The sequence below is a fragment of the Paramormyrops kingsleyae genome, chromosome 23, assembly GCF_048594095.1.
Source record: "Paramormyrops kingsleyae isolate MSU_618 chromosome 23, PKINGS_0.4, whole genome shotgun sequence".
Classification (NCBI taxonomy): Eukaryota; Metazoa; Chordata; class Actinopteri; order Osteoglossiformes; family Mormyridae; genus Paramormyrops; species Paramormyrops kingsleyae.
The window spans coordinates 20,054,784-20,077,855 of NC_132819.1; the positions used below are offsets into that span (position 1 = coordinate 20,054,784).

The 23,072-nt window shown below is 47.0% G+C and overlaps 2 protein-coding genes and 1 long non-coding RNA gene across 5 annotated transcripts in view; 1 reads left to right on the forward strand and 2 right to left on the reverse strand.

Moving 5' to 3' along the window:
* Nucleotides 1-230: 230 nt before the first annotated feature.
* Nucleotides 231-5,537, reverse strand: LOC111852644 (uncharacterized). Its single transcript, XR_002840276.2, has 4 exons — nt 5,433-5,537; nt 4,765-4,809; nt 865-971; nt 231-691 (listed from the first exon to the last, which is right to left on the reverse strand). It is a non-coding gene; the product is annotated as an uncharacterized lncRNA (long non-coding RNA).
* Nucleotides 5,538-7,938: 2,401 nt separating this feature from the next.
* Nucleotides 7,939-15,544, forward strand: lrp12 (low density lipoprotein receptor-related protein 12). Its single transcript, XM_023828713.2, has 7 exons — nt 7,939-9,089; nt 10,645-10,701; nt 11,005-11,140; nt 11,581-11,783; nt 12,416-13,517; nt 13,848-13,980; nt 14,059-15,544. Exons 1-7 carry the CDS (start codon nt 9,014-9,016, stop codon nt 14,923-14,925), a joined length of 2,574 nt encoding a protein of 857 aa, XP_023684481.1. The 5' UTR covers nt 7,939-9,013; the 3' UTR covers nt 14,926-15,544.
* A 3,587-nt stretch (nt 15,545-19,131) lies between these two features.
* rims2b (regulating synaptic membrane exocytosis 2b) overlaps nt 19,132-23,072 on the reverse strand; it is a 78,422-nt gene continuing 74,481 nt past the window's right edge. For all 3 annotated transcript variants that reach the window (XM_072705397.1, XM_072705396.1, XM_023828100.2), the window contains 4 exons: nt 22,943-23,055; nt 22,756-22,857; nt 22,190-22,329; nt 19,132-22,035 (listed from right to left, as the gene is read on the reverse strand). In XM_072705397.1, the coding sequence (XP_072561498.1) occupies nt 21,820-22,035; nt 22,190-22,329; nt 22,756-22,857; nt 22,943-23,055 (571 nt within the window). In that variant the 3' untranslated portion in view covers nt 19,132-21,819. The remainder of the gene's footprint in view (nt 22,036-22,189; nt 22,330-22,755; nt 22,858-22,942; nt 23,056-23,072) is intronic.

Here is a 23,072-nt window from a genome sequence, read left to right on the forward strand (position 1 = left end):
GAGCAGAGAGAGGAGAGCCTGCAGATGGCTGTCAGTGGATTATAGAAAGCTACCTCCATTAAGCAGCCCTGCAAACTGGGGGGGGGACAAGGGGGGGGGGGGGGGGGTGGCAGATCATTGAGCTCTGTAATCAAAATAATCACCTGTACAATAGTAACAGCATTTCTGTAATTTTCTGTTTTACATGAAGAATACCTTGGCGTAAAACAGGAAGTCCAGCTGCCACACACAGGAAGTGAGGTCAAGGTGCCTTATAGGCTACATTAATAGTATGGCCTCCATCCACAGGAAGGCTCACTCGCTCGGGATAGAGGGTTCATGTTTGTCCAGCCATTGAGAGATTGGTAAGCAGTCAAGCAGTCTCCCCTCAGTCTCTACAAGTTTGAAATAAAGCATTTATTAGGGTTAAATAGTGCCAGCTGGGGCGCACAGTTCTTTTAAATATGACTCTTTAAGTTTTTGCTTTCTTAATATGTCTTTTGTGTTTTCTGTGTGCGAAGAGGGCTACCCCAGTTTCATGATTGCTGTTTTCTTAATTGGCGTCTCTTTCTTTCTTGCCAATGCAGTGGATCGGCAGCCCTGAACTGGCGCAGTGACACACGGTGATGCCTCACTGCCGAGCGAAGTCCGTCTGCTTCCAGTTCGGTGCTGCACTGTGATTCCTTGCTCATTGGGCTTTTACATACGGAGCCTCAGAGGGAAGAGAATGTTCACTTTTTAGAACACACCGATTAAACGTGACAGATTCATCAAAACAATGACAATTTCTTTTAGAAAAATGAAAAGAGAAGGAGAAAAGAGCACTTTGGGATAAAGGACAGTAGCTTTAAATGTTATCAGCATGCTTTGAGAATGTATCATTACCGGAGAAACTGAGAGGAGAATCCATGCTAGATCAGAAGAATGGGAGGCGTCCTGCAGACAAAGTGTGTCAGTCAGCCCTAAAACGTAGCTGTCACTGAGACACGTTTCTGCAGGACAGAAATACAACTTTCATCAAGCTAGCAGACAGGATACATCAGCATTCATGAATCTGCCTTCGCCTTTGCATTCTGTAACACACGTTGCTAATGGCGACAATTTGTTACTCTGTAGATGACAGGTGAATGATGCCATTGTGTCTGTTTGGCCAGAGTTTGGTTCAAAAGCTCTAGCTGTTCAGCATCATAGCTGCCAAATTGCTTGCCTCATTAATTGACACATTTTCCTACTACATTCCTCTAGTTATGCCTATAGCCTAAATAGAGCTGAAAGGGTAGTTAATTTCCTGAAATGTTGAATATTAGGATATCTAGAGTAAATCAGTTTGAGTTGAAAATGTTCAAAGCACTTATTCTGCTGAATGCCAGATGGAGTCTGTCCAACGTGCGCCCCTAGTGGCGGGTGTGTGTAACAGCCGCATTGAGTGTCAAGGTGAACAGGTGGGGAGGGTTCCTGGGTTTTTATCCATTATTCCGAGGTATTCCTGCCAGGGATAGGGAATGCCCCCCCTTGTATTTTGCTTGATTTTTTTTATTATTATTTGTGCGGATTACAAATACAGGAACCCATAAAGCGCAGATCGACGCGGATCTGGACGCTATTTCGGCGAGTTGACGTTACAGTCAGAACAAGTGGACCGAGATGATGCGGAGACGTTTTGATGAATGACTCGCGCGCATCCCTCTGCGGGATCGGGCTGCAAGCTGCTCTCCTCCATCACGCTTCCTGAGTGGAGCGGCTCCAGAGCCCCGGTCACCGGACGGCAGATCCGCGTACCGCGCCGTGCGGCGAGCCGCTGGAAGGCGGCGGACGCCCGGTGAGATGTTTCCCCGAAAGCTGTTTGAGGGGGCGGAGGAGCGCAGCGCAAAGCGCCCGTCCTGCTGCTTGACGGCCGCATCCAAAGCTCCCGGCGCGCGTCCCCCGCTGCGTTAATACGTTTGACCCTAGCTTAATTGAAATAAAACATTATCATCCGCCAGACGAGAAGAAAGAGGCAGTTTGAGAATCATTCCAACTAATCGCTAATTAAGACTCGGAAAAAACAACGATAAACCCGAGGAAAAAAAGCACTGTTTGTGGGGAGAGAAGGCAGGCTGACGATAAAGCGGTAATGACCGAAGGAGCAGGGCGTGGAGGACGCGACGAGCCGGGCTTCCCTGCAACCTGTCTGGCCTTCAATAAAAATACATGCCGCTGGTCTGATACATCATAACACGTTTATCTTATTGTGTAGAACGTAACATGCGCTACAGAGTAAATACACACTGAGTTGTCCCACAAGACAGGCAGTTTAAGGACAGCGTTAATGTATGATTTCCGGCTTGGGGGCACGGACTGGGTATATTTGGGTTTAAATGGTTCTGCCTTTAAGCCCCGTTACTGTATGAAGCTACAGTCCGTTGATGCACTTCTGCACGGTGCAAAAGACTGGATGGGTGGTTTGCGAATGAAAGGGGCCCCAACAGCATGTAAACAGCCCAGTGTGGTACAATGACATTATCCAGAAATATATTTAAGTCCTGTTGCACCCATGTCCACTCTCGTTCTATCCGGGGATGATAGGAGTGGTCCTCAGGACTTAAACACCGGAAGTCCCTGTGGTTTGGTAGAGGCTTCGGGCCTAGTTCGGTCTGTCAAAGTAAATTTTCTATTTGTAGTCTTGGTTCTGTAATAAATTTGCACAGTTTTGTCTTCTAGTGCTGTTCTCCTGGTCCCTGTTTCTTGATTCCCCTCCCAACACTCCACAACTGCCAGTTATTGACACTCGAATCCTCTTCCTGCGTACTTGGTTCTGGAAGCTCCCGGCCAGTCAGCAGCCCGAAATCCCAGAGGTCACATGTTTCCTGCACTGTCCTGTCCAATGGACTCGGGGACTGTGGGGCAGAATCCTGGCAGCGTGGGTGTGTCAGTTTGGTCTGGGGAGGGCTTTGCTTCTGTGCCTTCTCAAACTATGGACCAATGAAACACCTTTATTGATCTCTCTGAGCCCAGGTTGCCAGCAGTCCATTAGAACTACGTGATATCTTAAGACTGCTGGCACGTTACATTGAAAAAACCCCCACAAAGGGACAGAATTTTGACCGTGGGAAACGATTTACAGCATCAAATGAGAATGTATATATAGATTTAAATCGAGTTACTGAATTAATTGTATAGTGTAGTGTAAAATTTGAACACAGTTTATGTTAAATCTTTGGAATTTTGCTCTTGCATCAGCCTGTGGTTTTTACAGCAGTCGCATATATACATGTGAATGAATCCAGTAAGAACATACAGCCTGCAGGTCTGTCTTGATGACTGTGCCTCATCTGCTAATGAATACAGTGAATAACTATCCTGAAATTCTGCGTGTCTTCAAGGGAAAGGAGTAAGTAAAAGCTTCCAAAAATACGTGCAACACAAACAGCGTCTGGAAAGATGAAGGCTTCGCCGTTGTCCAAATTTTCAGCACAATGTAGATCGCAGCAAAACGACGCAGGAGTTTAAATAAAGCCCGCTTAAGAAGCCGGTGGCGGGACTGAAGATCAGAGTCCATTTCCTCAGAGAGTGTCTGTCTAGCTGGGAATCTGCTGTCTTCGGTGCCATGCATTAACTTATCAGTCTTACTAATTAGTTGGACTGACACATTCCTCTGGGGATGTCGAGTCGGTATGAGGGTGTGAAACATGCTGTTCCAATGAGCGAGGACAAAAAATGTGCATTTTTCCTTTCTTCCTAAAAACCCTACGGAACCAGGACGACTGAGTCTGTGGACTCTGTAACACAGCGTGATGCTGAGCTACCAAGCAGGAATTACTCTCCAGATCATCTTCATTACTGTTTCAGACTAATATTTGTGTTGTGGAACAGATTAATTAAATCATTTTGGATCCTTATCCTCGTCTTGTTGTTTTTATCATCAGAATAATACTGTAGCTGTAAGCAATTTTAATATTTTCAATACATACAGTTTTATAGCTGAGACCTTCTGGTGTCTGTGTCTCAAGATTTTGGCAGTAATATTAAAATCCAAACAAAAATCCTTCCTTAGTCGCGAGTCCTCCTACAGAAATCTTGTTGAAGTAACAGTACTTGTAATGTGTATCTATTTCTTGGCAAGAGTCTTGCCATTTATTTTGCATAAGTTACAGTTAGATTGGAATGTTACTGCAAAATAAATTAATAAAACCTTTTATTCTTCCACATTTTATTTGGACAATGAGCTCCAAGGATATGTCACCGTGATTATTTTGTTACTTGTTATGTAGAACAGGCTGCAGTATTGTCCAGGAGTTCTTGTTTTTTCTTCAGATATACAGATTTAACACTCTCCAGTTCCTACAGATGCCAGATTTGTGATACGATTTTGAAAATGTATTTGTTTCTGTACATATGTATTTTTTTTATTTGTAATTGTAATAATTGGCTGATTCAGTAAATAAAAATGAATAAGAATGTCTTCCGTATTTGGAATTTCACAGCTTGAACTGAAACTTGAGTTCCTTTTCAATAATGCCATCTAGTGGTGATACAAAATAATTCCATTATAAATTTAGTTTGTAGAACGCAAAGAATATCATCAGAAAAGCGTTAGTCATGAACGTGAAATAACGTGACATGAGAAACCCTTTACAACAGTGAGTTTGTTCGTTTAGAGCCCTGAATACTTCATCTTCACAAGTTATTGGGACAGTATTTATCATGTTTACCAAACCTGGAAGAGGCAGGCAATGGTCTTATTTTTAAAGTAGCCTATACAACCTGAAATGAAACTTTCTTCAAGATACAGGGAAGGCGTTTTACCTTTGTAATACGGTTCCCGTCCTCGTGCATTCAGGGCACTTCCTCCTTCAGAAAGGAGGACATACAGATGCTGAGAGAATGTGACGTAAAAGAAGTCACCACTGGGAGAGGATGAGTTACTCCAGACACTAACAAAAACAGGCACCCTGGAGGTCTAGACTGACCCTTTCTTTGTGAGGTTTAAAGAGGCTTAAAAAGCTGCCCATCTTGGACACGTAGCCTAGGTTTGCCGCTGCAACATAATAAATCATTTTAAACACAAGCAATGCTCACTGCTTAATTATTACTGATATTCCATAGGCTTCTATTATTCTGAAACGTAGATCAGTACTCTGTTTTCGCCTGCAATCTAAATGCTAATTAATATCTTTAAATTGCCTGTAGTGAGTGATTATATGTATGCTTGTTTTTAGCCCTACGAAGGACCACCATCCTGTACAGAGTATCCCCTTCATTTCCCCCTCTGCTTTCTATGATAGGCTCCAGGCTCACTGTAACCCTGTACCGGATAAGTGTCTATGGCATATGGATCGACTGATGTAAATTAGTTATCTTTGAAAGGGCAGAACATATTGTTAAAAAGGTGTCATTTGAGTTCCAAACACCACCATTACCCTTTATAGAAATTAGGATCTATGATCTGCGGGGAGCTTCGGTGGGGAACCTACCTTATGATCTGGTCTATTGTGAGCTGGATTTAACTTCAACTGGTCCGGTAAAATAGCTGTTGAAATTGATCAAACCGTTGAAATTGCTTTGGCGAAAAATATTAGCATATTGTTTTGTGAAATACAATCCACTAGGTGTCAGTGTTTTGCCTGGAAATGCGTAGTGCCATGCGAGCAAATTAATTACTGTTTTTGGGGGAAAAAAAAAGATTTGACAGAAAATACACATTTAAAAAAGCATGACAGATGTTTGGTGCTATTATTTCGCAACTGGTGTTATATCATTAAACGGTTCTCATTGTGGGTCACTGATATGTTGCTCTTTTCTTTTCCTTGTTTATGGAAAACAAATAATTTCCCCAAGTTTTATGCACACTTTGCCGATCGAAGTTAAATTATTAGCTGAATCTGTCGGTAAAAGCGGTGTGAATAGCATGATGCTTTTCAGTATTTAAACTGCTGCATGGTCCGCAGTGTGAATGGCGAGATGTACGCATCCCACTCACCTCCTTACTGTCTCCAAGACAACCGGCTATTTGTGCCGCTAAGGGCTTTTCGTCACACTCACATCCTGGATTTGTCACGTATTTGCTGGCCACATCTAGTCAATAACCTGCTGTCCCTAAATAACGTAAGTACTGTATCAGCCTAACCATTTATGCATACTGAAGCCATAAGAGGAAACGCCAACCCTCTCCGTGTACGAAAAGTAACTGCTTCATGAAAGATGCAACAGTTAATCCAGCGCTTTATTAAATAAGTACAAATACATCTCAATATACTTCGACAAATTACTACAAGTGTAAGATACTTTGGATAAAAAGTAAACGACAGCAGGAACATTCTCAGCATCTGCAGAAGACAGGGATGCAGTTTTAATCATACAGAGGGCTATTACCCCTAATGTAAACACTTACTGCGCTCTTAATTACTCCGTAGTGCGGATAAAGCCTTCCGACTATCTTTCATTAAATAGGCGTGCCATTAAAAACGATGCTTAATATACACCTTTCATTAAAATGTCTCTTCCGTGCTGGTTCTTGTTTCACGTTGTCCTAAAGGTGTTGTGACAATACCAGAATTGCCACAAATAATTCTTTTTTTTTTCTGATAAATGCATCATCACTGGAGCCGAGCACACACAACTAATTAAGTGCCGTTTCTCCGCATGCCTCGGAAAATCTCATCCGCACTACATTCTTCTTCACAACACCCCCACCGGGCTTTTCATTGTAGCTGATTTTTCTGATGACGTGCATATATTGTCTATGTACTAGGGTGATGTGTATCTATAGATTGTAATACGTGATTAGTTTGATATAGTTACGCAGCGGTACATCATCAGCGGTATTCAAACTATTCACTAGCTATATTTCCTTTGTTCTAAAAAATGCTTAATAAAATAATTTAAATATAATAAGACATTTGAATCTTCTTGCTTTTATTTAAATTTCATATTTGAGAACTTAATTATGGGCAACGTTTTTCAAGAGGTAAAATTTCTCAGTTAAAATATGGATAATTTCAGTTACAACGCGACTCAAGTTATAATGTTCGTGTTTCCATTAACAAACATTACGCTATATACAACATTTAATACACAGTAAGGTTAAATGTTGCTACCCCGTCAAAAAGCTTATACTTGCTTCTGAAGACCTGTGGCTCTAGCTGGGAAAACTCATTTTACTTTCATGTTCATCGAAAGGGATACGTTTGAAAATAATCACACAACGCCTGCACCTCACATAAATAAATTATACAATATTAATTAGTTTTCATTGCTAAAATTATTGTCTGCTCCATGCCATTAACATAAGTTCTGTATGTCATGGTGAAAGGAAACAACATCTGTCAGAACAAAAAAGAGCATTATTATAGATGTGTAAATTCATTTATTGAAAGAAAAACGTGTTGTCGCAAAATATTGCACATTTTTATCTGCCTGACGTCAGGCAGTGAGAAATTATTATAGACCGTTATAGACACAGGTACACCTTGAGTTGCTTAAATGCTACTTGATTGTTTCAAAACGTCATTGAAACTATTATTAGTGGAAAAGATACATATATATAGAATACGGTACAATTTCTGCGTTCATATTAATGGCTTCACTATTTGTAAGTTTAGTAGCAGGTTTTCTTAACTTTGTTTCTGCCCAACATACGTAATCAGAACATCACTTACCATTAAAGTGAAAGGAAAATACGAAAGATCATTCTTAATCCCACGACTGACGTGTACTTAAACCAATTTCCATTGATTTCCTATCATTTCTTATGTAAAAGATTACATAACCCTTCAGTGTGCATATGTGTGCTTGTTTGTTTGTTTGTTTAGGAAAAATATTATCTACAAAAGACACATTTTTGGATATTTTACTCTCTTTTAAATCTTGCATAACAGAAATCAGACACTGAAAGAATAATAAAACGGGCTTTTCCTTCATGCGTCGTGCCTGCGTGCCTGGAGCCCCATGGGCCCGAAGATTGGGGGGCGCATGTCTGACGTCGGATGACCCGCCGCCCCCGGAGTGCGGAGGGGGCTGAGAAGCAGTCGGGCTTCAGGTACCCGGCTGTAACAACACGCAGCCGCGCGGCCCCGGTTACCATGGCTCTCGGTCCCGCGCCCGGGTTCTGAAGCGCGAGCCGAAGCGGGCTGAATCCTCGCCGCCGCGAGCCGCACAGCTGGCGCGTTCCGGTCGCGAGCCGCACTACCGCTTCTCTCCCGTCGCCGGACAGGGCTGGTAGACTGCTAAGCGGCTAACTGGCTAACCGAACGGCTAGCTAGCTAGCCGCGTAGCCGGCAAGCCGTGTGGACGGTGTCCGAAAAACGAAGAAAAGAGAGAGAGCTATTTCGTGGTTGGCGGTTGCGGAGTGGGGGTTTAGTTGCAGCCAGTCCGTTAGCATGCTGCTCTGTGTTTAAAGGTACAGCCGGGTAGCCGCTACCCGTCATGGTAGCTCAGACCGAGTGAGGGAGCAGCGAGTAGCCAGCCGGCTAACACAAAGACTCTGCGGAGCCTTTGTCCCTCCTCACTTCAAGCTGGCCGCGGTTGGAGGACTGTAAACCTGAATTTGTTTGCCGGTTCGTAAGGTCCGCAGATTGTCTCGATGCCGTTAATATCGTCGTATTCGCTCCGGTCAGTTTTATCGGCGTTACGGTAGTTTGTGCTCGGCTAGCTGGCAGTCTGCGGGGGTCTTTGTGTGAACAGCTGCGTATTTGCCAGCTGGCGGGGCTAATAGAGCATTGCTCCGGATAAATACGCTCTTTTCCACATAGACACTCTTACTGGGTACATGTTAGGTCAGGAAACACGTTACAAAATTGTCGTGTTTCTTCACAGAAATATTCATCGTCTCACAGTAGCTCAAAAACACTAGCATTAGCCCAGCTAGTGGGTACCCGTGCACGGTGCGTAGGACTCAGTTTTTATACTAGGTCCAGAAGTGGGTCCTGCGCAGCGTCGCTCTCCCCCTGCCCTTAGCACTACGGGTTTGGGCTTAGTGCGGTCTCACTCCCTGCGTGCTTATCGGTTCGCCTGGAAGTTCAGGTCTCCGAGCAGACCCCCCCCATCTGTTGCTGTCATGGCCTTCGAGCGGAGTCCCGTTCGGGGCTGTACTGGGCTCCTCTGGCTCCTGATCGCCGCCACCACCTTCGCCGGTAAGCGGGTCTCACTCTTTTCTCGGTGCGTAGGGAAGTCGCATTGTGTAGGTGTGTGAGGAAAATGTTAGGATAGAAATAAGCTTCAAATTTCGGTTAGATATTCGGTTTTGGTTCATTAGAACAATACAGCAAGTAATGTACCGATTCTCTACTGATAGTTATGCTGTTGTGATCTGGTTGCTGTGATTAACACAGTTCAAGTGCTCCGTACATAGTAGGTATGGGAAGATGTCTCTTACAGTGGTTATCTTTATAAAATTAAGACAACTTCAGTTTTCTCAGATGAGATTTAGTTTTACGTTGTGAAGTTTTGCATCTGGCTTGGCTGTTCTTGTGGTTTTCTGGTCATATATTTGTAAGTGATATTACCAGTGACCTGATTTAAGGAGACGTTTCCTGTCCAGAAGACTGCATTCAGCCAGCGGTTACAGTGTGATCCTCTGTGCTCCTAGTCTGGAGTATTTTGGTCCCACACAAGTTTTAGGTGGAGGCAGGGAGTCCTGAATTAAAAAAAAAAGTGTGTCAGCACTGCGTTGATCCCTGTAAGGCAATGGCTTTTGGGGCACAGAAAGTTGCGCAGCTTCTGTGCAGTACAGAAAGCCTCCCCACTGATGAGACAGCTCGCCCCGACAGCCACCCATCATGCATAATTGAGGGCCCAATGGAAAGCGAGCATTAGGGGACAGGCTGCAGCTGCTGCCCACTCTGACTCGCAAACTAGCCTGGGGAGAAAAACTCATTCCCTTATATGTAGGAAGAGCAGAAAAAAGAGACCATCATGTAACAAAACATCACACCACAGTACTTATTAACAACTGAAACAGCTCCACCCCCTGTGGTCTCTGCCACAATTAATTGTCTTGCTGTCAGCACGTGACCACGCTAATTTGTAGTAGTTTTGGTGGCACTTGGTTGGCAGTTTCTCAGATACTCAAACCCGTGGTGTACCTTAAACCAGCCTCTCCTATTTGGCTGAATAAAAAGGCCCAGTAATAAAGGGTTTTGGCAAGCAGAGCTGGCTTTATGATAAGTATGAAAAGTGAGCTTAAAGGAGCAGGCTGCAGTCTCAGGCCTGCTTTGAGGATTGCCATCTGCTGTCACATGTGGAAGACTCTGAGGTCAGACTCCCTGTGGGGGGGGGGGGGCAGTATTGTTGGAGTGTCCCTGACCAACGTACTGCGGCTTCAGCGCCCCGCCAGTCCAGCACTAAAACAGGTGTCAGAAATATCAGACACCTAATAAATTCACAGTAACTGACACATCGGAAGGGCTTCATTGCTGTCCAGAATTTATCAAAAATGCATCTGTCTGAATTTTTTGGTATCGCCAGTGATACAGATGCAGTTCTGGAGCGCATGTGTGGTTTCATTTACAGCTCAGTTCTGTGCCATGTCTGAGCCCAAAGGGAGCAAACACAGGTGTTCTGTCACATGTAACCGCATGCGATCTCATGCCTCTGTGTCTCGCATGCCAGATGTGCTGGTATTTTAACTGAAAATGAAGCCTGGACGTACTTTGTTTAGATGTCGTTTCTTTCTCCCCCCCCCCCCAGGGAATGCCATTTGTGCTCAGCACAATGACAACGTGTACGTGTCAGGCCTCTCCAGTGGTAAGTGAGACTCACAGTGTCTGTCAGGCTAATTGAGTGTTACATGACGAAACACCAGTCCCAACAGGCATGTGGACATGATGCCATGTTTTGGCTGATGTGTACAGGCATTTTCATTGGCGTGGACTTTAAGATTTCACAGAATTTTGTTTGCATCAAGCTTTTTCCTCTGGTGCTGCTAGCTGAATCAGGCCCAGCCTAGTTCACCTTGTAGCCTAGGCTTAAGTACAGCAGTAGCTCACTGGAGATGGAGGTACCCCTTGAGCCTTATGTGTCACCCTGGTGCTGTGTGTCTGTCTGCAGCCTGCGGAGATGTGGCCGAGCAGATAAGGGCTTCAAGTGGGGTGATCACGAGTCCAGGCTGGCCCTTCGAGTACCCATCCAGAATTAACTGCAGCTGGAACATCCGAGCCAACCCTGGGGAGATCATCACCATCAGGTGTGCTATCGGTGGACCGTCCCGGTCAGCCAGTCGTCTCGCCCGCTTGCTCAGCGTCTGGTGTCCTCACAATGTCCTCTGGACACTGCACTATGACCAAGGCGTCTGTTACATATCATCTGGGCTGCGTATCGACGCTACCCGTCACTGATATGCTTCGTTATCCCTATGTGGTGTCCATGGTTACCGCCACAGAAATAGTGCCTTTGCGTCGCAGGATGTGATTTTTTTTTTGGCATTGAAAGTGTAATTGAAAGCGTGATGTAAGTGCAGCAGTAGAGGATGGATTTATTTAATAAAGTCATCTGCGACGTGCACTAAGTATATTTTCGTTGAGTGTAATATGAGTGTGACGTGCGTCTGGCTGCTGTACTCGAGGACAGAACATGCGTCACCTACTGGCGGACATGCTCACGCTTGCGTTTTGATTCCTTCCACAGCTTCCAGGACTTCGAGGTCCAGAGTTCTCGCCGCTGCGGGTCTGACTGGGTCTCCATCGGCACATACAAGAACCTGGACGGCTACCGAGCTTGTGGCTCCTCCATCCCGGCCCCATACATCTCCTCCCAGGACCACGTGTGGATCAAGTTCCACTCCGATGACAGCCTGACCGGAAAGGGTTTCCGGCTGGCTTACGTAACAGGTGGGGGGGACCGCTTAGTGTCAGCGGGGTGGCATCGTTCTATGACAAGTGGATGATAGTCACGTCCTCCGTACTCCTGTACTCGGACTAGGCCTCATGGTTACAGAAGAACAGCACATTATTTCATACGGCATTTGTGGGAAGTTTACTTCATTTGTGAGTCAGACAAGAGAAAAGGCCATTATTCTTCTGAGGTGGGAAAAGTAAGACGGAGAATTTTACAGCTGCAAGGCCGTTTAATCTATTCCTGGCCTGGGCTGCTGAGGAGGCAGAGAATCCTTCATCTGCTTGGCAGTTTGTGGCCCCTTTTCCTGCTGAAATATCATTAGCACCACAGATTTACTGTTGGTGTCGTTCTCTGTTTCTTCGCGGAATTTATTAGGCTTAAATAAGGGCATTTTCCTTCCTTATTTGATAATACTGTGCTAATGGTCTCCCCCCTCCCCCTCCTCACAGCTCCACCTGAGAGCAGAGTAAATATCTCCGACTCCTGTAGCCTCAGCCAGCTGTGAGCTGTGCTCTGACCTGTCCTTAAGCAGGCACTCGCTTACCAGTCATCCGGGGAGAACCGGCTCTGTCAGCACACGTGCTTCCCCTGCTTGTGTACAGTAACGTACTTGCTGTCCTTCCAGGCCGCCCGGAGGAGGTCAGCTGCGACTCGGATCAGTTCCACTGCGCCAACGGGAAGTGCATCCCGCAGAGCTGGAAGTGTAACACCATGGATGAGTGTGGCGACGACTCAGACGAGGAGCTCTGCGCCCCCACCGACCCGTCAGCCACCTTCTCCTTCCAGCCCTGCGCCTACAACCAGTTCCCGTGCCTTTCCCGCTACACCCGCGTCTACACCTGCCTGCCAGAGTCGCTCAAGTGCGACGGCAGCATCGACTGCCAGGACCTGGGTGACGAGATTGACTGCGACGTGCCCACATGCGGCGAGTGGCTGCGTAACTTCTACGGCACCTTCAGCTCGCCCAACTACCCTGACTTCTACCCCCCGGGCAGCAACTGCACCTGGCTCATCGACACGGGCGATCACCGCAAGGTTCTGCTGCGCTTCACCGACTTCAAACTGGACGGAACGGGCTACGGCGACTTTGTCAAGATCTACGATGGGCTGGAGGACAACCCGCGTCGTCTTCTGCGGGTGCTGACCGCCTTCGATTCACGCGCGCCTGTCGCCGTGGTGTCATCCTCCGGACAGCTACGCATCCACTTCTACGCGGACAAGATCAATGCAGCGCGGGGCTTCAACGTCACCTACCAGGTGGACGGCTTTTGCCTGCCCTGGGAGATTCCCTGCGGAGGCGACTGGGGATGCTACACGGAGCAGCAGCGCTGCGATGGCTTTTGGCACTGCCCCAATGGCCGCGACGAGCTCAACTGCAGCTCCTGCCGGGAGGACGAGTTCCCCTGCTCGCGTAACGGGGCCTGCTACCCCCGCTCTGACCGCTGCAACTATCAGAACCGCTGCCCCAATGGCTCGGATGAGAAGAACTGCTTCTTTTGCCAACCGGGCAACTTCCACTGCAAAAATCATCGATGTGTGTTCGAGAGCTGGGTGTGCGACGCGCAGGATGACTGCGGCGACGGCAGCGACGAGGAGAGCTGCCCTGTCATCGTGCCCACGCGCGTCATCACTGCCGCTGTTATCGGGAGCCTCATCTGCGGCCTGTTGCTGGTCATCGCCCTGGGCTGCACCTGCAAGCTCTACTCACTCCGTATGTTTGAGAGAAGGTATGCGCAGGCGTGCACACACGCATGCACACGGGGCCCTCAGGCAGCAGGTGTCTACACCATAGACAGGCCCCTGAAATAGAAATACGGGGTTTATGTAACGCGTCACTCCGGGTTAAATGATCCCTGCCATCCTCCGCATGTCTGTCCTGGGGATTCGCTGTTTGTTTCTCTGCTCCGCTCTAAGACGCACCAAGCCTCCAGCCTGCCGCTCATCTCCTTATTTATCTGGATTGAGCCTATTGTACTTTTCTTGCCTGGTTTCGATTTAATGGAAGCTAGCTGTAGACCAAGTCAGCTGATTCTGTGACTATCTGGCCGTCTGCTCAGGTCTTTTGAGACCCAGCTGTCCCGGGTGGAGGCGGAACTTCTGAGAAGGGAGGCTCCACCGTCTTACGGCCAGCTGATCGCCCAGGGCCTCATCCCTCCTGTGGAGGACTTCCCGGTGTGCTCTGGTAACCAGGTGAGCTGTCTGTGTGGGCCTTCCTACTTCTGCTGAGAATGTGTCTGGGGCTGCCCCTAAATGTCTCGTCTCTTCCAGGCTTCCGTCTTGGAGAACCTGAGGCTGGCTGTTCGTTCTCAGCTGGGCTTCACCTCCATCAGACTCCCCACCTCTGGTCGCCATGGCAACCTCTGGAGGCGTCTGTTCAACTTCACCCGTTCGCCTCGCTCCGGCTCTCTGGCATTGGTTTCGGCCGACGCAGAGGAGGCCACCGGGAGCTCGGCCCGTGAGCCGGAGCGGACCGGGCCCCTACGGAGCCTGCTGCCCCTTGACTCAGATGACACAGACACAGAGAGCGACCGGCGGGATGCTCCCGGCGCTGTGGGCGGCCTCGTGGCTCCTCTGCCCCATAAGACACCACCTGTATCTGCTGTGGAGGCCATCGTGTCTGTGTCGGCGAGCACCGCTGACCCCCCGAGGGTGGCCGGCCCGGGGGAGGCTGCAGTGGAGAGTGGGCCCGCAGAGCCCCCTTCTGGTATCCCTGGGAGGAGCCAGCTCAGCAGTGCACTAAGCCGGGTCACGCGCAGCTTGCGCTGGGTCCGCTTCTCCTTGGGTCGTTCCGGAGGCGGTAGCCAGAACCGCAGCCCACTGCACCACCTGGACCACGGCAGTGGTGCTGGCGCCGGCCACGAAGAGGAGGACGACGTGGAGATGCTCATCCCCGTGTCAGACGGCACCTCTGACAGTGACTTGAGTGAGAGCTCCCGGCCGCTGCTGGAGCCCGGGGCCCTGTCGGCCCCCCTGGTCCCCCCCGCTGCCGCTGGCATGCAGAGGGTAAGGCCGCCCGGTCGTGACGGGCCCTGCGAACACTGTGGCATGGTCCACACCGCACGTATCCCGGATGCCTGCCTGCAGGCCATCCCCAAGACTGAGACAAGCGATGATGAGGCGCTGCTGCTGTGCTAGGGCACCCCCGTCGCCCCCGAAGTCCCCTGCCGTCAGGGAGGCATCACGGTTTCTGCCTTTTGAAATTTTACGTGCAACGTTCTTCACAAAAATAGCCAGCGGTCCCTAACGCGAACGGTACACATCACATGCCGGTACGTTCCTGTCCTGAGATGCCCCCACCCTTGCAGAGGGCCCACTGCCTGTACGGTCACACACACCTGGTCACTAAGCGGTCATCGACCGGCCGAGAAATGTGCCACGCAGATAATGTCAGGCGAAAGCAGATCCCCCAATTTCTCACCTTTATTCAGTTGATTCATGGCTTTTATTTCTTCCCCATTATTGTTTGGAGAGTTGCCAGCGAAAGGGGTCCGAGGGATAATTGGGGAAACCCTCGCAACGTGTGACGTTCACTGACCTTTATTGTATTTATTGTTTTGTTACTGAAAGCTTTGGTAACCTTGATGTTTTGGTACGGAAATTATTTGTGTGCGTATTTATTTGTTTTCATTTTGGTAGCTGTTATTTGGGAAGCATGTTAAATTGTCTTGTGCATTTTCGTTAAGTGATATATTGAACAAATATATATGTGACTGTTTACTGCACTAAAAACAGCTATAATAAAACGTACTCTGCCCGCGTGCCTCACGGCGCCTTTCTTTGTTCGCGCGTGACGTTATCAGGCCGGACGCACGCGTGCGTCACTGTGAGCATAACCCTCCTCATCGCTGCGTCTATTTTTTTCCCCCTGACTTTTCCTCAAGCTGCGTATTCTCACTGTTCCTTCTTTCCGAGAAGGCAAGCTTTTGCCCTCTGGAGGTGGAAGAAGGAACTGTAGCATTTAACTGTAGCGGTGGTGGTGTGGATTCAGGGCTTGGAGTGTGTGCTGAGGCAGGGGGGCAGTCACTCTGGGACAGCAGCCACACCCCCCTCCCCCCCAGCTCTTCCTCTGCCATGTAAAGAACGGAATGCATCAGATTGCAGGTTTCTGCCCCTGACTTTTAATAAGCACTGTCTTGCGTCAGAGGTACAGATGGCCTGTTTAACTTCCAGTTGAGTAGCTGAGCCAGAGAGGGGCAGTAAGAAACAGGGTTTTACACTCCCTGCACTATGGTATTTTCTGAGCTCAAGTGCTTCGGACAGCAGCCTTCGACTTGGACCTGGACTTGGACCAGCACTTGTCACATCCAGTCTGTATGATGGGTACATTTTGATCTCATCCAGGAAAACATCCAGCAAGGTGCACTAATCGGATTAAGAGCTTATGAAATGTTATGTGGGATGTCAGGTGTGATGGGGACTGACCTGTGCGGCCAGGGTTTGCTCACAGGTACCAGAGACTCCCTTTACGCTCGTGAAACACCTGAACCTATTCATGAAGTCTATAAACAAAGTGTGTGTTTATTTATATATATATGTAGAGTAAACGTAACTAAATTCCTAAAACCAAGCTTCGCTGTAAGGTGGCTGATAACAGCCAATGAGGTAATGAGTTTACAGCAATGATTTATTTCCTTTAGCAGTAAAATATCATGAGAGCATATTCTACACTGTTATGAGCCTTTTCTGGATTCTCTCTCTCTCTCATGCTGTGGTGTATCACGAGGGACACGTGTCTCTGCTCGCTCTGTGTCCCGGTCACACGGCTGTAGGATAGGTGTGTGGAGGGCACCACGTGTTCCAGGCCATGTGCTGGGCTGTGAACAGGCACGCTGCACCGCTCGTCCGCAGCAGCGCGGACACAGGTAGGTCAAGGCTGCTGCGTGGGCACCTCTTATACTTCATTAATATGCGGAGAAAGGGCTCAGCAGATAAGGGACCAATAAGACTGAACACGGAGAACAGACCAATTGTGTTTTACCTCTTTGCTGAGGCCTCGCCCACCTTGCCAAGTAAAGTCCTGTCTCAAGTCCAGGCTTCCAGAGATTCATCAGTATCTTTTTCACTGAATGAGTCTATTAAAACATCCATTCATCCATCTTCCAAAAGCCTCTCCTGGTCAGGGTCTCGACCTGGACGCAACTATCCCAAGCAGCACAGAGAATAGAACATTGCTGGGCACATAGATGCAAACACAAAATTTAATGCTGCAAGCAGTTTATAAATTCTGAGTAACCTAACTGCATGTTTTTGGACTGCAGGAGGGAACCTACAAAGCAAAGGCTAAACAAGCAAGCTCACAACACACAACGGAGGCAGGATTTGATCTCCAAAGCCTTGAGGTCTGAAGCCAGAGTGCCAGCCTCCCATTAAAGCAACTGATCATTACTGAGACAGAGAGCCATGGTCTCCATGGTTACAATAGCCCAGCACAGGAAGCAGGTGGAGAGCAGAGTGATGGAGGTGGTCTCCTTACACTCTCAAACGACACCCCATCAGCAGAAGACAGACAAGCATATTTTTATGGCCTGTTTGTCCCAACACGTCCTTCCTACTGAACACATAAACGTGTATAAATGTACAGATATTTACCATCAGTCGGGCTGCTTTATATCATTATTATATACACATCTGTGATAATTGGGGACATGATCGTTTCCCCAGTGGAAATGGTTCTGACTGATTGGCATTGTGGCTGCCAGACCCTTCAGTTGGACTTTAACAAGACCTGTTTTACAGCTCAGTGTGTCTCAGCTAATCTGTCCGGAACACAGCCTATCACACACAGCCATACTTATAATTCTTGCTTACAGAATTATAAACTAGTTTAAGGGCAGATGATCTAAGACAGGATCCATTTATTTGCCATAACTGGCTGTTCTCTCTCCAGTAGGGGACACTGAGTGCCTTAGTGTGGCTTGGCTCTGAGCATGCTCAGTGCTGCAGCATGATGGGTGTTTAGCTCAGTGCTGCCCTCTAGGGCAACCACTGAGTAACTTTTCTGCAGTGCCAAGCAGGCTGTCTGTGAACAGAGCTGCTTAAGGGAGATATATGGTATGTAACTGGGAACACCTGTCCATTGCAGGGCACGCAGTAATAGACTCCCTACTCCCCCTAAGTACGTGTTTGCACTGGTACAGTGAAAAAAATGGCAGCTCATGCTTCTATGACCCAAACCACAGCTGCAGTCAGGAGCTGTGGGTGATGAACAAGGTCGCAATTACAAGTGGCCAAAATGAGGCTTTTTGATGCCGTGTCAGGTTTCCGCGGCAGGGAGGCACCTCAGAAAGGGGCCTCTGCTCCTTCGGATCAACTTGGAGCTCGCAGGGATTCCACTTGGTCAGCGTCCAAGGCAGCTGCTCCTGGCTTAGCCCAGTGGGTGGAGGCCCTGGGGCAGACCCAGCACATAATGGAAGGATTATATCTCCCAGCTGGCCTGGAAGCCCATGAAGGAGTTAGAGTGTGGGACCTTGGAAAAAGTGGTCTGCTCTGACCTCCTCAGCATGATACTGACCGGCAGGGATGCAGGGATGGATAACGGCATGACAGCATACCTGGCTTCCCTCTATTGCTTCACGATGTATATACTGTAGCTAGTGGGGAATTTGTATTGATTTCTGTATACAAAAGATAGTAAACTTGTCTTTAAGGAAAGTCACACTAGATGGCAGCACTCGCACACATAATGCAAATGTCCACAAACTATAATGCTCGACATTGAAAGTCTTTCCCATTTTAATGTGAATATATGGCTTTTAAGTATTCAGTACCTGGCGATATTTATATTGTAGTTATGTAGTAATTATGCATTATGTGTATCTAACACACACACATACACTGTCTGAAGTTAATTCTTTAATCCTTATTAATGTTTATGTACGACGGCATCTGGGCGTGGCCCTTCAGGCAATGAGGAGACTGTCGGCATGTGGTCAGCGAGGTCAACGAATTCACCTGCAGATTAATCCAGCCCAAGATAACACAGATGTGTATTTCGAGCTTCTTTTTTGTCTTCCGGAAACCCTCTGACTTGTGTGTCACCATATAAGAACAAAATAAATCGTACTTACGCTTGACAATATCAGTGTTGTTACCTGTCGCGCACCTGGCGTGACACACATCCTTTCAGATTCTCAAACAAGAAATACGGCAAATATGCATTGTTCCATTATAAGCCTATAATTACATCAAAAGCGTTGGGGTAGATTGCAAACCCTACACACTGTAAATGAGTGCTCAGACTTGTCTCGAATTGAAAATCGCATGCCAGACAGCTGACCAAATATTAACCATCGTTTATCCAGTACAGGGTGATAGGGCGAGGTAGCTTGGGACAGAAGGCAGTTTCTGTTATATTTCGATTTTTATTTGAATTTGAAAAATAACGTACATGAATATTTTTTTATTCAGACATACTGTAGGACATGGCCTTGGCGGGAACACATTTGTGCTACAAAAAGGCGTTTGAAATGGCAAATAACACTTCCATTTTCTCTTGAGTCATGATTCATATCCCAACAGGGAAAAATGCAGTTCATCACCAAATCACACTGAGAACGTCAGTTGATGTGTACAGTTCCAGACAACAACATTATTTTTAGAAGAACAAAGTTTGCAGTGTGCTTCCCCAAGCCATAACTGATTTTCTTTTTCAATAAAGTAAAACAATGTCTCTGTTTTATTTAAAATGCTTTATCTTTTTCGGTGTTTGTATTTCTCATTTAAGGAAAGCTTTAATAAATACATTTCATCATGTAGTGGTTCTTCTGTAAAATAACTAAATAGAGCAAATAAAATTTGTTTTTAAAATAAGGAACTTGAAGTAAATGTTTTGTAGCAGTTTCCTGTTTTGAAGTCAGATGTATGGCGTCAGTCTGAGCTGCACGAGACACTGCATTCCCTCCTGTTATGGAGGGTTTCACCTCAACCTGCCACCAGATGGAGCTGATGTCTCTTTCGAGACCTGTTTGAGCATGACTGCAAGCCGCAGCTCTTCAGGCTGACTTGGGTAAAAGGACAAAACGCTTCTCCTTTACTTATCCATTTTAGACCAGAATGATATCATGATACATGGAGGTGAAATTAAATCATGATGCATTATGGGAAAATCAAGAGGTATGGAGATGAAATCATGATGCATTATGGGGAAATCAAGAGGTATGGAGATGAAATCATGATGCATTATGGGGAAATCATTAAAGATGCAGGTGAAATGAACTCGTGATGCATTGTGGTGAAATCGTATGTGCAAGTGAATTGAAATAATGAAGCATGGTAAAATCATGATACATGAAGGTAAAATTAAATTATGATGCATTATTGTAAATCGTGCTCATACATGTGAAATGCAATCATGATGCCTTTTTGTGAAATGAAATCCTTTTGCATTATGAAGAAATAACTATACATGGAACTGAATTGAAATCATAATGCATTATGGTAAAATTAAATCATGATACATTATTGTAAATCATGCTGCATGCAGGTGAAATGAAATCATGATGCATGTTTGTAAAGTCATGATACATGGGGGTGAAATGAAATTATGACGTATAATTGTCAAATAAAATCATGACATGTCACACTCTAAATGATATCATGATATCAAACATAGAGTTAAAAAATTTCCTTGGGTGTCTGAAATGTTTGCCCACAAACCATGAGCCACTGATTTTCTGCAGAATTTAATTCAAGGTGAAGGAGTGACGTAGTTTACATGCACTGTACACCAAACTGTAACAATGCAAAATATTCCCTCTATCAAAACATGCGGGTTTACTCTTAGGGAGCCCAAGGCGCATTTTAAAGAAAAGAACAGAAAACATTTCAACATGCTTGTTAAACAAAACAAAGCCCGTTTAAAGAAAGTCATGTAACAGAGAGGTGTGATATAACGTACAGCCTTGACAGATCTCTGCGCATCTGGGGGAAATTGATAGAGGGAGCCAGAGAGTCTGGGGGGGGGGACACCCAGGGTTGGGGCAGGGTGTACAATTTGCACAATAATGTTTGTGGTCATAAGGCTTGCACCTTTACAATGAAATAAATACGTTACATTTATTTTCATCTTCTCTTTGTCACATGAACAAGTACTTTTTTTTCTTGAATTGAACCTAAGAAGTTTTCCTGCAGATTCCCTTAGAGGATCGCCTGTAAAAATACAGACTAACGAACTGCCCCAAGGGCGACTGATGCGGCCCCAAGGGCGACTGATGCGGCCCCAAGGGCAAATGACGCTGCCCCAAGGGCGACTGACGCGGCCCCAAGGGCGACTGATGCGGCCCCTCATCCCGCTGCTGCATTCGCTCACTGTGAAAACCATGCACTAGTCAAATTCATCTTTAAAAACAATATAAACGGTTGAAAATGGCTGATCTCTTTGTTTCCTTTTTCTGCAAGTTGCAGCTTCAAGAAAATATTTTTTTTTTCAGCTTCAGTAAATTTGTGTCCATGCAAAAAAAGGGTCCTTTTCGAACACAGAAACAGAGATCAGAGGGTCACTTCAGTGCCGGGTCGGATGCCTAGCAGCGCTCTTGATTGAGCTCGTGTGCGTGTGTCTGGAGGTAATGGGGCCTCTGCCTCTCCTTCCTAACTTGGCAGTCTGCCGTTGGCCCGCTGTTGGTCGTTTATTGGCATGGCATCACCAAGCATCTGGTAAGAAACACAATCACCCCCCTCCCCCCGCTGGGTACAGCGCGGACGCGGACATAAAGGAAACAGACAAAAAAAAAATTAAAAACACAAACAACTGCTTGCTTTTGTTCAAAAAAGGTCATCTGTAGAGTCGCTCAGCAGTATTTTATGCTATTTTTCTCCATGGCTTGAGATTGTGATGAAACTTCACCCTGGTCCGGGCCCCCTGCAGCCTGCTACTCGCTGTAAGGATGCTCAGAGCTCCATGTTCACCGAAAACACCTCAGTGTCCCTAGAAACAAGCTCAGAAGACATGACGTGGAGCATGCAGTGTGACACAGCGGCGGGCCGCCCGCTCCCATGCTGCTAGCCGCTAACGCGCTACCCGTCCTCGCACTGCTATGACCTGGCAACCGGCACCAACGAGCTGTCCAGGGACGTCTGGGAGGCACCCCGAGTTAAAGGCGCCAGCGTCGAATCCACCAAAGACGACGGGGGAAAGAGTTTGAACCAGCCAATCACCATGTTTGACAGGTCTAAATCATCTAGAAGTATCTGGACGGCTCCCATGAATGATTTATGGTCCATGCGTCCATAGTCTCCCCACACAATTATCTGTCAAGAAAAACAGAGGAAGGTGTTGTATTTACATATATAACACATACAGCATGGCGTGGTCATCATATTCAGGTGATTGGTTATTTATTGATTTATATAAATAGCTATATTAGCAGCTCTCTTAGGTTCTGATCAGGCCCGTTGGATGTACCTGCAGGACCTTCCCTGATGGACCTTCTTGAAAAGACAGCGGCTGCTGGTAGAGCGGCTCCAGGGTTTTTCTCGCCGTCTTCGTCTTCTTTTTGGCAATACAGGCTCCGTTTAGCATCAGGTACACTTTAACGTAGGGAGCTGTGAGGGGAAAGCGACCACAGAGACGGTGGGTGGGTGAGATACAAGTGAGGGGCAGGGAAGAGATCAGCGAGGGTTGGGGGGTAAGATGAGTGAGGGGTGGGGTGAGAGTTTGGGAGAGAGATGGGTGAGGAGCAGCTGAGGAACTAGCTGTCACTGGACAGCCCTGCAGCACATGCTCCACCGTTTACAAAAAATCACTTCCTCAGTAATTTCACACAAGTGACTCAATATATCAGCAGCACAAACACAAAAACACACACACAAATGCATACTCAGTAGGTGGTACACATGACTTAAGCAGGAATAAATTCCTAGAGGGGAGGTACCCATCTTCCGAGCAAAGACAAATTCTTATGCGTTACATACATATGGCGATAACTCCATCATAATACGCATATATCCCTTAGTGCATATACAAGGTACCTGGCAGGGCCTTGGACCCGGGTTTCCCCACGAGCCCCCGAGCCCGGATCACCTCCACCTCCAGCATGCCGTTCTTCACCACAATGCCGATCTGGATGTCTCCTGCGGGGAACAGTGTCCGGCAGATGTCTCGTCTTCATTTGCGCTCAGCTTCTGCATCATATGAACTATGAATTTCAGCACTTACCCATGGGGGGCGTGGCCAGTGTCTGCCTCCCGACAATCTGGGCGGGGCCTAACCCATCCAGGAAGTCGCTGAACTGGCTGTCGGATGAAAGCCTCACGTTGGGGAAGATGAGGCTGTGAGTGAGAAGAAT